Below are 15,467 nucleotides of genomic sequence, written 5' to 3' on the forward strand. Positions count from 1 at the left end.
AAAATCCTTGTGCGATGACCCTTGTCAGTACTGTATAATTTACGCGATTGATTGAGTAGACTTGTTCATGGATCGAGTAATCAGTCCATATGCTTAACACCATTGATCTAACTAGCAACGAGGTCAGTTTGTGCTGCTTCTACGAGCCACATGGCGACCTCTTATCTTCCACCTAGTTTCATTAACGAGGTGAATCTGCTGCATCGAACCATGCAGCTCGGAGGAAAGAACATGGTTTTCATCAGTATTCTTGTCCATTTAACTCGAATCTTTCCACCATCTTCCAAAGACTGATGCCAGTTCGTATTGAACAAACCATGTTGCCTAAATGAAAGTCCAATCAAGACAGGCAAGAGTTTATGCTCCGTGTTGGTGCATGAGATCGTGGTCATAGCTTTTTGTTCGAAGGTTGTTCAAAAAGGAATGGGTTCTGTAATGACCTCGTATTTGACTGATCGAATGAAGTATAATGGACGCTTTATTCTGATTGAAAGTGCAAAAAATGCACCAAGACTGCATAGTTCTTTTCAACTTCGCTTTCAGTTTCTTTTTGTCATTTCTCTGCTTTTGTGCTTATCTTTTAATTCTTCTGGACTGCACACTACCCAACAAGTGGCGGGCGGCCGTGAGTTTTGTTAGTATTAAATTGCAAAAAGTTGGATTTATTTGTACTGAAAAGGTGAGGAGATATGTGGTGAATGATTATAATTATCCCATGAAAGAATGTGGAAATGGATCCTTCAGATTTTATATTATTAATTCCACTAATGTAGTTGATGTGATGAGATGGGTTGGTTAGCAATACTGAGGCCACTGGATGACTCTGCGATTTCTGGATGTGCTCTATAACAGTTGTATTGCAGCATCCATTTTTTTGCCCGTCTCGAGCTCACTTTAATTCCTATCGTTTCGACCAAAAAAAAAAAAGGGTTCCCTTTTCATAGGAGGGGACGCGAGATTAAGTGTGTCGTGACAAAGAAATGGCTATTGGCATGTAAAAGTCGAACTCCACACCATCCACGAACAGGTTTCTTAGGCTACAAATGCTACAAACGGCTCCAAGACTCAATTATACATTGGAATGGAGTAATACTTTCTGTATAGTTTCCTAGTTGTTGTACTTTTTCCAAAGTTGGGGTGTATAGTTACAAACCAAAACCAAGTTGTATTCATATATCAAATCGTGTATAGCGAAACGAATCTATATGATGTTATACTAAATTATATGTAAAAAGTACAACAATCGTACAACTACGTGAAACTAGCAGCCGCACAGTGCTGAAGTCTCAACCGTCCCTAGCTGATGGTTGAGTTTTTGTCGAGGAGTGTATAAACGGTACACTACAGAACATTAGACTTGTTTGAATTGTCCCCAAGAGAATGTGGAGCGTTGCAGAACTATTCTACGACCAACCATGAAGCCAAAGGACAGTTCGCAGATGAATACATTTCTGTACCAATGCAAAGCAGTAGCTTACATAAACTATTAGAGCCACAAGATGGGGATTTTAGCTTGACATGACTAACATTTTCCCACGAGGAAAACAACAACATTAGAGGGTAAACTGATAACCACTTTATGTATTGTAGACAGTCTTATGCGTGGGAAAGGCCATGCTTTAAGAGATAAAGTTACCTAAATGCTTTTGTAATGCTTGGCAATGTACAGATAAAGTTACCTAAAATTATGATTGGGTTTTTGCTATGCAAGTTGAGCTTTCCAACTTGCGTGCCGCTATCTATACAGGACTCATCTGCAGTTCCAGTCAAGTTGCACCACTTTGTGAAACACGAGACTTCAATATTTTGTTTTTAACAGCCCAGACATCTATTTGAATAAAGGGTGTACAAGAAAGAGAATAACTATCAAGACCACGCAGCCTATATATATGGGCAAGTGTCTGAGACTCAGACTGTCATCTCTTCTCTAGCTAAGTTGCCTCAAAAAGATTCCGCTGAAATGTACTTTTACTAATTATTCAAGAGAGACAATAGTTAATAATTTGTACCACTAGGTATACTAGTTCTAGTTTCCCTGTGTAACTTGAGAAAATCAGGAGGGAACCAGGCAATGGTGAGTGCTGATGAAATGCAATTCCACCTCGAGGCGTGTGAACATGGCCTGGAGGTCCAGAAAGGCACAAATTTGCTGCTAGATGATGATGGCAAACCCAAAAGAACAGGTATAAATATCATTTATCAGAAACCAATCTTGCTCTCTTTCTTTTCAAAGTTTTAAGAATGCATGAAAGGAGTTACCGTGTGATGCTGCCCTTCATTAGTCATAGTGCATCATACATTCTGCCCACCTCAGTTTTAGCGCTTCAGTAATTTGTTTACTTTTACTTGAGGTACTTTTTCTCTTTTTCTACATAGTTATGCTTGGAAAAGAATCAGAAAGACAGTAACTCATGTTTATGGTAATTATAAACTTCTGCTTTGTTCTGCCTGTTTTGGAGGGATGCTCCCCATTCATTGTCTTTTCTACCCAACTTCAAAGGCTTTGCATGCATCTTTGTGTCACTATGTCATTGGAGAGAGTGGAGTCAACGCATTGACAATTTGCTTATTGTCTGCTTACAGACTTTGTTTTGTGTAGTAATTTTCTCATTGGTGTCTATCTCATTTAAAAGGTTAAGCTCGTGTAAGTAGGCTTAACATGCGCGCTCATTGTTGGCAAAGGTAGTAATTGACTCTTGAACTTTTGCTTGCTGACTTCTATGGCGAGTTGTGTTACCAACTCATCAGACAGCTTATCAGAGGAGTGATTTTCTCACATATACAGTAAAATAAAGATCAGGGGAAATTTTTCAGATGATAACAACCTGCATTCATGCTGAATTCAGTCTTTTCTTGGCTTCTTTTTCTAACCTGAATACTGATCCCAATACCATTTTCTGATCAAAACTGAAACAACATTTGAGTTTCATTTTTTGGGAAAAGAAAAGGTTTTCTCATTTCTGTGCATCTATCTCGTTCTAAAAAGCACTTTCCCCATTTTATATATCCAGGAACTGTCTGGACTGCAAGTGCACACATTATTACAGCCATTATAGGCTCTGGAGTCCTATCACTTGCCTGGGGTGTGGCACGGCTTGGTTGGATTGTGGGAGTCACCACTCTCGTAGTCTTTTCTGGGATTACTCTGTATAACTCCAGCCTTTTAGCAGATTGTTACCGGTCCCCTGAGACTGGAAAGAGAAACTACACTTACATGGAAGCTGTCAAGAACAACTTAGGTATTCATTCAAAAGTTTAGACGTCTCTAGTAGATTTCTGTCTGATGAAAGATTTCTGATCAACATAACAAAGGACTTAGCATGATAAAGCACGCAAGAGCTTGAGCTTTTACATGTTATTATTTGCTTCTTTAACAGGTGGAAAAATGTATATTGCTTGCGGAATGGTGCAATATGCCAATCTCTATGGGATGATAATAGGCTATACCATTACCGCATCAATAAGCATGGCGTAAGTATGCTTGTTCCCAAAGATTATAGAGAAGCTACATAATTTCCGCAGGCAAAATCAGCATGCAGATGCACACACAAACACATGCACAAAAATGGGGGCCAAAAAAAGTTAAACTGAACGGCAGCCACCCCCCCACCTCCAAATTTGTACAAATAAAACAGCATGGCCTTCTTGACTAACTGAAAATTTTGCTCATTACCTTTATTGTAGCCTACTGGATTTTATCTTGCTCAGCCCTTGAATAGTTCCCTCTGAAATGCTTATAACTTGATTACCTGAAGATGCATCTTCATTTCATATTAAAGCATGTCACTGAATATTAAATTTAGTTGTATCGATGGTGCATTACAGGGCAATACAAAAATCAGATTGCTTTCATAAAAGAGGCCATGAAGCTTCATGCAGTGTTTCAAATAACCCCTACATGATTGGGCTGGGAATCCTTGAAATTTTCCTATCCCAGATTCCGAACTTCCACAAGTTGTCAATGCTTTCTATCGTTGCGGCAATTATGTCTTTCAGTTATTCTTCTATTGGAATGGGGCTTGCCTTTGCGAAAGTCATTTCAGGTAAAATGACTAAATAGCTCGAACAAGTTTTCTTAACTCTGTGAGTTGTGAAACAAAAATCTGCAGTACTCTTTAAGGTTCTTACAAGAACATTGGGATTTCAAAAAAAGGGCGCTCAAGTTCAAGACATGAGCTGCTCCTCTGGACATGTATCATGTCATCTACTATCCTGGCACAGAGAACTCGTAAAGCAGGAGTTTGTATTGACAGGAATATATGAGAACTTGTGCATGATTCTAATCACTTCGTAGTTTTTTCTAATTCTTGAAAAATTCATGTGGTTATTTCTGTTCGCAGGAAAAGGAGAGAGGACTACGTTGACAGGAGTAGAAGTTGGGATTAATTTATCAGCAGCTGAAAAGACCTGGAGAATGTTCAGAGCATTTGGAGATATTGCATTTGCCTACACATATTCTCAAATCCTGATTGAAATTCAGGTAACTGAATGGCCTATGCATCTTGATTCTTGGTGATGGCCAATTACAAAAACAAAAAGATTTAAGACCAGTTTTGTGATCAAGGTCTCTTGTGCTTTTGTCGTCAAAGTCATTACTGCGTGTTTTTGGTTTTGCTACATGATTGCCTCATCAGGCCAAAGGCCAGATGACAGCATCTAAGTGCCCTGAATTAGATCCTGATGTTTGGTTATTGGATGTCCCTTATGAGTGAATATGGCAGCAATATGAAATGCTGATTTGTCAAAGTATGAGCACAACTCATGCTTATCAATCACTTTCTCTGTCTCCCTAGGATACACTAAGATCACAGCCATCAGAAAACAAAGTGATGAAAAAGGCAAATATTATGGGAGTGTTCACCACAACAACATTCTATATGATGTGTGGCTGCTTTGGTTACGCTGCATTTGGGGACAATGCTCCAGGAAACCTGCTAACAGGTTTCGGATTTTACGAGCCATTTTGGCTGGTTGACATGGCCAACATTTGCATTGTGGTGCACCTAGTCGGGGCATATCAGGTCCAAAAATCTCCTTAAAACATTTGTATCCACTAAGTTAAATGAAAAAGATTCATGTTTAAGACTGAGAGGTTCGTCTTAAATTTGATTTTACAGGTGTTTTCACAACCATTGTTCAGTGCGTTTGAATCATGGGCTATCTGGATGTGGCCTAATTCAAAGTTTGTCACAGAAGAGCACTTGATAAGCATAGGCGGTTCCGCAAAATACAGATTTAGCACCAGCTTTCTCAGACTCATCTGGAGAACATTATTTGTGGTATTGGCAACAGTTCTTGCAATGGCAATGCCATTCTTCAATGACATACTTGCACTTCTTGGAGCACTTGGATATTGGCCATTGACAGTGTATTTCCCTATACAAATGTACATTGCACAGAAGAAAGTTGGAAGATGGTCCTCAAGGTGGATTGCTCTGCAACTCATAAATTTTATCTGCTTGCTTGTCGCTGCGGCTGCAGCCTGTGGCTCAGTTCAAGGACTGAGCAAGGATCTCAATGCTTTCAAGCCTTTTAAGGTCGAAGACTAGTAATCATAAACACCTTGGTCTGCAATCATAAAACTGTAGCTCTTTGCTGTATGCAATATTGTCCAAGTAAGCTCAAGCTTACAATCTGATGCCTGTTAAGCTCCTTGCTGGCGTTGAAATTGAAAAGAGGGAAGATTTTCAAACACTGTCTCCATCTTAGACTCTGCATATTAATTTAAATAAGAAGTATACTGAATTACAAGCAAATGTGCACATGTCGGGCAAATGTGTACTCGGATCACTTCAATCCAAGGGCTAATTGCTTAGAGTCCGTTCGTTCAGAGTTCAGACCTACTGCATGTTGCATAATTTGTCCAACGTACGGTTTAAACACCATATGAGGTCCATACCATTAGTCTTGAATACATAGTAGCAATTGTATTAGTCTTTAAGTACAAGTACTGTGGGATATAGGTGTCAAACCACCCATTTAACTAAATTTACTGTACCAGTCCATGAATGGATGGGTATGGATATTTTAAGTTTTTGCATATGGGTACAAATAGGTTACCTAATAAATGGGTATTATTGGGTAACTCGTCAAACCCAATTAATTCATTTAGAATTATCTTCCCCCAAATCTCTTCTCTTCTCCACCCATTTTTTTTTTCAGATTTTTCATTTTATCATGATATTAACTACTTTTGTTTTATTATTATTATTATTATTATTATTATTTGTTAGTTTTATCTTATCATTTTATTTTTTTATTAGTTTGTTAACTTGCTCATTTTTCAGCATTATCAATTTATGATAAGTTTTAGCCTCTTTTCCTACCTGTCCAAAATGAAATTTTAAATTTACATATGAAAAAAATGTTAGGGGTTCAAAATTTTTGGATTAAGTTTTTATGTTAACTTTTACAGTACTTAGTTCAAATTTTTATATTACTATTATTTAATTATTAAATAGTATATAATTTTGCGACATAGAGTACAGATGAAAAAAAAATTGGTAATTAGGCTTGTTGAACATTATAAGTAAATATTCAAAACTAATGAAATAAGTAAATATTTAAAACTGATGATAGCTTAGTTTGCAAAAATGAATTTAAATGAGTTTACAAAAAGTTAAAATAAATGGATTATAAATGAGTAATTAGGTTATCCAATTCATTTTTTGACTTATCCATTTATATCCATCTAATTAAATGGGTATAAATAAATTGACTCACTTATACCCATTACTCATTTTATCAAACTCAAACCCGCCCAAATCACCCATTTTGACACCTCTACTGTCTGTGGGAGAAAACCTATTGATCTACGTAAGCTTTGAACAGAAATCCCATAATTATTGTTTGGATTACTATTATCAGAATCGGGATTTTGGAATCATACCCTGCTTGGATTGCCATTTTTTGCTAGAAAATTGCGTCGTTTTCTGTGATCACATTTTCCTATTACCTTTTTCCCTCACATACATCAAATCGCTACAGTAATTTTTTCATGAAAAATGATGGAAAATGCAATCCAAACAGGGTAGAATTCCTCAATTCTCTAGTAACTTGGAGGGTTTTGGACAAAACCCAAGTCTGATTCCAATTTAGAAATGGGGCCCGTCTGCCACCCATTAAAAAAATTAATATATAATTATATACATATATATAATTATAATTATATATTTTACTATAATATTACTATAATTACATAATATATTTATAATTATTATATGCACATGGCCAATGGTCCTCCTTCATCTATACGTTATGCAATCCAAACAGGCGGGCCGCCTCAATTAATGCAGAGATGGCTGACCAAAATCAATCTATATGCTGTCCTCAACTCAGCCTACCGAAACTGAAAGAAGAGTAGAAGATAGGCATGATTATTTCATAGTGACTGGACTGAAACGCTAAGCTGACTTGACTTCTATTGCATACATTTCCAAATAAATTTCATCATAATTTTCAAGTTTGTTAGACGACTAAATGAGCTATGAGAATTTGTCTACACAATAATGTCAAAATTGCAACATTTCCTTCTGCTTCTCGCTTTCACAAGTCTTTTGATGCCTTTGCTTGCAATTTCACCCGCAACCAGAATTGAAGAACAGAGAATTCTACTCAAAATCAAGCAGATTTTTGGTAATCCACCAAGTTTAGAATCTTGGAAGCCATCATCCTCCTCACCCTGTGACTGGCTTGAGATTTCTTGCAGCAATGGCACAGTCACTTACATTTCTCTTGGCCGCAAAAATATATCTACAACGCTGCCCAGAATCATATGTGACCTTCCGAATCTCCAAGGCATTGACTTTTCCGACAACTCCATTCCCGGCAACTTCCCTGATTTTCTTTGCAGCTGCAAGAAACTTAATCATCTTGATCTCTCTGGGAATCATTTTCTTGGACCAATTCCTGATGATATTCAATGTTTATCAGGGCTTCGGTACCTCAACTTAGGATACAATAACTTCTACAGCATCCCTAAAGGCGTTGGGCAGCTGCAAGAGTTAACATCATTGACGATCTCGTGGAATAGCTTAAGAACTATTCCAGTACTGGAGATTGGAAATTTGTCCAATCTGGAAGAGTTGAGTTTGTCAGTTAATGAGGGGTTGGCTCCAGATGAAATTCCCCTGGAGTTTGCTGGGCTAAAGAAGTTGAAGTCGTTATCCATGGGCCAAACAAATTTGATAGGTGAAATTCCGCAGTTTATTGTTGTCAATCTAACAAACCTTGAAACTCTGGACCTCTCAGATAATAGATTGGCAGGATCTATACCTGGAGGTTTTAACAAACTGCACAATCTTCAAACTCTATTGCTAGGTTCCAATCAATTCTCTGGATCGCTACCATCAGGTATTGTCAATCCAAATCTTAAAGTACTTGACTTGAGTAGCAATCGACTCTTTGGGCTTGTCCCTGATGAGTATGAGAAAGCAGATTATACCTTGAGTTTCAGTGAGAACTTGAACCTGTGTACTGACAACAAAATTCTTCAACTTCCTCTTTGCACTAAAAAAAAAGCTCATATGTTGCTCTACATTCTCGCTGCCATCTTTGGTTTTATACTTGCTAGTGGATTATCTGTCTATTTCTTAGCTAAGAAGTATGGTCAGCACAGAAGGAAAGTACATACTAATGATATTCCTGAGTGGGAATTCATCTGGTTTCACAAGTTGAATTTTACAGAGTCAGACATCTTATCCAGCTTGTCAGAAAATAATCTGATTGGAAGAGGGGGTAGTGGGAAGGTATATCGGATTATTATCAATCCAATTGGTGAAAAAGTTGCGGTGAAGAGGGTATGGAATGACAAGAAGTCGGACCAAAGGCTTGAGAGGGAATTTCTTGCAGAAGTTCAAGTACTGGGGATGATTAGGCATTGCAACATAGTGAAGCTCTTGGGTTGCATTTCTAGCAAAACCACTAAGCTCCTCATATATGAGTACATGGAGAATCAGAGCCTTGATAAGTGGCTGCATAAGAAAGCAGGAAGCACAACTTCAGAAGCTTGTGATAGTACCCCAGGAGATGTTCTGGACTGGCCAACAAGGCTGCGCATAGCCATTGGAACTGCTCAGGGGCTTTGCTACATGCACCATGACTGCTCTCCACCTATAGTACATCGCGATATAAAGTCCAGCAATATTCTCTTGGATTCGGGGTTGAATGCAAAAATAGCAGATTATGGACTTGCAAAAGTTCTGGTGAAAGAAGGAGAGCCTGAGACAGCATCTGCAGTTGCTGGAACTTTTGGTTATATTGCCCCAGGTACATCTCTCCTTTCCTCTTCTTGCAGCTAGGGTGATTTTTTTCACATTAAGAAATTCATCGTTGCGGGTTGCACCATTTTCCCTTATGGTTTTCACCTTAAATGACACTTCAGAATAGAGGAGTGAACCTCAACCATATTTTTCTGCACTCTCTACTCGAGTCTCAATTGAGTTGGAATGTTTAGCCCTCTCTTTACATGCCGACTTATCAGTATTGAATCTTGTTCTCATTTTCTGTTGAGAAGCTCACAATTTCATACTCACTTGTCTGCAGAGTACGCCTACACATCAAAATTAAATGTGAAGAGCGATGTCTATAGTTTTGGTGTGGTACTGCTTGAGCTAACAACTGGAAGACAACCTATAATTGTGGATGAACAAATGAACCTTGTACAATGGGCATGGCAGCATTACGAAGAAGAAAAGTCAATTATCACTGCTTTGGATGAGGAAATCATGGAACCATGTTACTTGGAAACAATGACAGCAGTGTTCAAACTAGGACTCAAGTGCACTAGCCCTTCACCTTCTCAAAGGCCTGCCATGAATGAGATCTTGCAAATTCTTCTTAGCTGTCCTATTAATTTTCCTTCTTGGCAGGAGTCTTCTGTTGTACTTACTGTCCACTAGAAATTCAGTGATTATGCAGATTCAGCAAAACCTAACACTTGTGTCCACAAATGCTGGAACCATGAAAAGCCCTGATTTCATTTCTAATTCTGGATGGTGATGTGCCAAAATCTTTAATAATGTTCCCTGATGGAAGCATAATTTAAAAAGTTCCTTGATCAATAATCATGGCAGTGGAAACTTTTAGTGTATTACCCGTCCTCAATCCAAGCCTCCTATCTTTCTATTTGCAGACAGTTTTGACTCAGCATTAGAGCCTTAAACATTGATGCCCAAAAAAAAAAATAAAGGACTTGAATATAATCCATCGCGGTTAAAAGAACTGAAGAATCAGGAAGCCTGGAAAATAAGCTGTTCCAGAATGTTTCCTTCAAGAGAAAATCATCTTGTCTTTGAATAACCAAAAATAGAGCAACATATGATGCGAAGAACTCAATCCTTCTGCAAATTGTACTCAGATTTCTTATGTGATTTTGTAAGTGAGAAAATTCTATTGAGACATTCAATTTAAGGTTACAGATCTCATTAGGATGCTTAGTCTTGCTTCAAGGCACCGTTTCTATTAATTACAAAACTCAATTATCTATTAGTGATTTTTATGGCAAGCATCATTGAAGAACACCATCCTATGATATCTGAAGCTGTTACAGTAATTTGATCACTTTCTATGGTGTTTATTTGTTGGACCGCCTGCCTAACTTGTTATTTTTCTGATCATCAAATCTTTAGTTGATCCATTTCTTCCTTCCCTTGTTGTTATGTTCGATAATATCCTACTTGATCCATGAACCCTAAAGTCCAAGTGAAGTATATGGCTGCAGGCTACAGACTTGACTGATTCAGTTCTTGATTTGCATACAGTTTTGAAGATCTGTGTTCGTCCACTCAGAAGACAAAAGCTGCTCATTAGCATGTATTCAGATCACTTGCACCATTTTCAACTTACGAAATCATGCCCACAAGCCCATAAAAACCTGTCCAAATTTTCGACATCTTATCTGCTGAACTCCTGTGTTCTGTTCTCTAATTGGGCATTGCACTTGTGGTTAAACATTGGCTTACAAAATTCAACAGTAACCAGAACAAGAAATTTCTTTTATTATGCACTTGGTTTATGAGTTGATGAAATGTTATCAGATCCCAGTTGGCTTTCTAGTAGTATTCTCTGTTAATTTGTATAATATGGTTTCTTATTAGAAAAATGAAAATCCAATATGGTTTTTTTTGTATACATATATATAAAAAAAAAAATTCCTTCCCAAAGTAGAGATTTCACTATCTGAAGTAGCTACTTCAAAGCTCTATTATCAAAGTATCTATTTTGGGAAGCATTTAAAAGAGTTGGACTATAATTTTGAACAAAAATGGGATAATTTGTGTAAAAAAAAAAAAAAAAATTCCAACTTACCACACACACATTTATCGTAACCTTGTATTTAGACATTTTACCAAATTAACTTGTCTCTACAAAAAATTTAACACCTAACAAATCTCCTCACCCTTTAGCCAAACTCTTTATTTAGACTACGGTATATTATTAAATTTTTTATTCGTAAAATCTAGCTCTTTTTCTACATAATACCTACTATTACCTACTCACGACCTGTTAGCCAGATCTTTTATTTAAATTGGACTATATTTGTTTACTTTTAGTTTTGTAAAACCTAGCTTCTTTTCTACGTAATACTTGTCATAATTTTTTCCCCATGAGAGCATCTATTCAGCATAGAAATGAAAAAAATATATATATTATTATTTCCTAATATGTATGCTTCTTAACTTGTCAAATTTTATATTTTTTTCTTAGTTATTAGGGTCGGCCTAGTGGTTAGGAGAGAATTTTTAGAGTCTTCCCGCTATCAGATTTTGAATTTGGTACCTGGCAGTTGGGTGTGAGAGAGGGGTAGGAAGGAAAAAATTTGTTTATATTTTTTCTTTAAACATTAATGGAGTTGGATGCTTACTGCATAAGATTTATTCAAAATTAAAAAAAAAAATTTACACACGCGATATCCCAAATTGTTAGTCTAAAACAAATTTTATATTACAGTGTGAAAAATATTAATCTGTGTTCTATCCAAGTAAATTTTATAGCCTGTATGTTCATTGATTAGCTGCTAATTATTAGATCGAAGTAGGCATAAAACATATATAACTCTTTTTGGAAAAAAAAAAAGACATATGTAACTCACATGAACTAAAAGTATTTTAGGATCAATCCTTTTATGTGGAGTTTATGAGCCCTAGTTGTTTTAAAATGCGATCTAATTGTTATATTCTTTTTCTCCTTCTTGTAGGAACTGTTAGCAACACAACAATATCCAAAAAATGTGTCTTTGAGTCCTTGGATTTAGGGGGGAACTAGATTTTAAATTTTTTTCCCAGATTCCCTAACGTGTTTCGATGACTTAAAAAGAGATTTGCATTTGAAATTTATGAATTAAATTCGTTTGGATTAAGGAATTTGACGAAGAATTTGAAATTCATCCAAATCGTTTTAATATTTTGAATTGTTTAAGAAATATTTGGATTTGTAATTCACCAATTATCGAAATATATTTTAAATACTGCGATAATTGGTGATTCATAAATTCAAATGCTTCTTAAATAATCTAAACAACTAGAGGGATTTGAGAAAATTTCAAAATTTTCGTCGAATCCCTCAATCCAGGCACAGCCTAGAGGAATTTGTAGAGTTGAAACTAATGAATTTCAATTACACTAAACTTAGGTATGATTCCAAATCCCTCCTCGTCACATAATATCAATTAAACAATGTAATTCAATTAAATTAAAATATGGATCTCATGTCAACTCATTTCAAATCCTTCCTTAAACTCAAACCAACCAATCTAAACGAACCTAAGACATAATCAATGTCATGGAACATTTTGTAGAGGAATAACTTATCAATCAATAAACAAATAAATAAATTCTCATTGCATGGCCTGCATCCATCTATCTTCTCTACATGCAGATGCAAAACCAAGCTGAAAATGACGTAAAAAATTGCAAAAAAAAATTGGTCTGTATTTGTTGGACTGCCTGCCTAACTTAGCTATTTTGCAAATCATCCAATATCTAATTGATCCTTTTGTTTTGTTTTTTTTTTTTTTTTGCCTTATTATATGAATCAAGTCCATGTGGAGTATATAATTTGTTTCTTGATTCATATAGCATAATTTTCAAGGTCCGCCGGCACCGCACTCAAAAGCTTAATAATGAAACTTTTGCTTAAGAGCACGCTTTCAGGTCACCTGCCATTTTCAACTTGGAAAAGTTGTCCGTGCGCGCTGCTACAGAAACCTCCCTGCCCAAATTTAGTACTATCTTGACTGCTGTGGTCGTACGTATTCTCTTTGCTAATTGGGCATTTGAGCATCAAGTTTTCTCATATTAATTATAATAACGAAATTGCTAAGCATGAACTTAGGCCCTGTGAAACAACCTAATTTAGTACTTAAACTTAATAAATTCAGATCATAACGTGTTCAGAAGCGTTTGATGATAAAAAATAGAATATCTAAATTAATTAAATGACACTGAATTTTTTAAACAAAACTTGTTTTAAAAAATAAGTGATAACTTATTCAGTTATCACTTAATACAATACATTCTCAAACGCATTAGATTTAGTGCTTAATAATTCATTTGTTTAAAAGATTCAAATTTCAGTTTCATACTTCATTTTTATCAAACGCGCACTTAGTTTATCAGTGCCCAGACCTGTTGGCTAACTAGGGGGGCTGAGGATGATTTTAGTCAATTTCTGATTCAAAAAAATTGTATTTACTAATTCCTAGGCTTGTAATGATAATTATGAGGAAGAAGAATTATGTAGTCTTGTAGCAGATTGTTGCAGGGTCAACGATGCACAATGGTATTTTCATAACATAAAGCTATTAAATCTACTTCAACAGCACAAAAAGTATTGTGGGGTGAGTAAAGCTCCATACAGAAGTTCTAGAATTAGTGGCGGCCTAGCCCTATGCAATAGGAGTTGGGGACTATGGTTCAACGCTTGATTAATGACTAGCCACTAATTTCACTAGGTAGTTGGGCAAATTTGCGTTTGCTTAAATTAATATTTATGAGTTTACTTAATGAAAAACTACGGCTGCGTTTGGATTGAGTGTTTTTGCACATGTTTTTTAAAAATTGTTTTTCACATTCCAAATGCTACAGTAATGTGTATTTCAAAAACAACTTCAAAAACACCATATCCAAACAATATATCAAAAACAACTTCAAATATATTTCAATTATGTATATTTAATTTGTATATTTTAATAAGTATATTTCAATTTGTATATTTTAATTATGTATTTTAATATGTATATTTCAATTATATTTTAATATGTATATTTCAATTATGTATTTTAATATGTATATTTCAATTATGTATATTATATATATTATATTAATATAAATATATTTATTTCAATTATGTATAATATTATATATATTATATCAATTGAAATAAATATTATATATTTATATAAATACATTTATTTATATATAAATTTATAAATATATTTATTCAATTTTGTTTTATAATATATATTAATATGTATATTTCAATTATGTATATTATACATAAATTATATTAATAATAATGTATATTATATATATTATACATTTCTAATATTATATATTTATACATACATATTATAAATATTTTATTTTATTTATAATATATTTTTATATATTTATAATATATTTACATAACTATTATATGTTATATAAATTATATAATATATAATATATAATATATTATACATTTATATAAATGTACATTTATACATAATATATAAATATTTATGTATATTTATAATATACATTTATATTATGTATAATATATAATATAATACATTTATATATTTATATTAATATACATAATATTAATTTTACATTTATACATAATATTAATACATGTATATATTTATAATAATTATATTAATACATTTCTACATAATATTAATATATATTTATAATTTATTAATTTATACATTTATACATTTATATAATATTCATTTATAATTTATACATTTTTAATAATATACACTTATACATTTAAATATACATTTATATTATGTATTATATATAATATAATACATTTATACATTTATATTAATATACATAATATTAATTTTACATTTATACATAATATCAATACATATATACATTTATATTAATTATATAAATACATTTCTACATAATATTAATATATATTTATAATATACTAATTTATACATTTATAATAATATACACTTATAATTTATAATATATTTATAATATTCATTTATAATTTATACATTTATAATAATATACACTTATACATTTATAAATATATTTATATTATGTATTATATATAATATAATATATTTATACATTTATATTAATATACATAATATTAATTTTACATTTATACATAATATCAATACATATATACATTTATATTAATTATATAAATACATTTCTACATAATATTAATATATATTTATAATATACTAGTTTATACATTTATAATAATATACACTTATAATTTATAATATATTTATAATATTC

The 15,467-nt window shown here is 33.8% G+C and overlaps 2 protein-coding genes across 2 annotated transcripts; both read left to right on the top strand.

Annotated features, from left to right (window-relative positions):
• The first annotated feature begins 1,811 nt into the window (after window positions 1–1,811).
• On the top strand, window positions 1,812–5,941 carry LOC113704004 (amino acid permease 8-like). Its single transcript, XM_027225588.2, has 7 exons — window positions 1,812–2,183; window positions 3,012–3,239; window positions 3,378–3,471; window positions 3,826–4,043; window positions 4,341–4,480; window positions 4,794–5,021; window positions 5,118–5,941. Exons 1-7 carry the CDS (start codon window positions 2,072–2,074, stop codon window positions 5,547–5,549), a joined length of 1,452 nt encoding a protein of 483 aa, XP_027081389.1. The 5' UTR covers window positions 1,812–2,071; the 3' UTR covers window positions 5,550–5,941.
• A 1,367-nt stretch (window positions 5,942–7,308) lies between these two features.
• Window positions 7,309–9,929, top strand: LOC113704003 (receptor protein-tyrosine kinase CEPR1). The gene is made up of 2 exons (XM_027225587.2): window positions 7,309–9,267; window positions 9,544–9,929. Exons 1-2 carry the CDS (start codon window positions 7,509–7,511, stop codon window positions 9,897–9,899), a joined length of 2,115 nt encoding a protein of 704 aa, XP_027081388.1. The 5' UTR covers window positions 7,309–7,508; the 3' UTR covers window positions 9,900–9,929.
• Window positions 9,930–15,467: the final 5,538 nt, after the last annotated feature.

The sequence above is a fragment of the Coffea arabica genome, chromosome 8e, assembly GCF_036785885.1.
Source record: "Coffea arabica cultivar ET-39 chromosome 8e, Coffea Arabica ET-39 HiFi, whole genome shotgun sequence".
NCBI classification, from domain to species: Eukaryota; Viridiplantae; Streptophyta; class Magnoliopsida; order Gentianales; family Rubiaceae; genus Coffea; species Coffea arabica.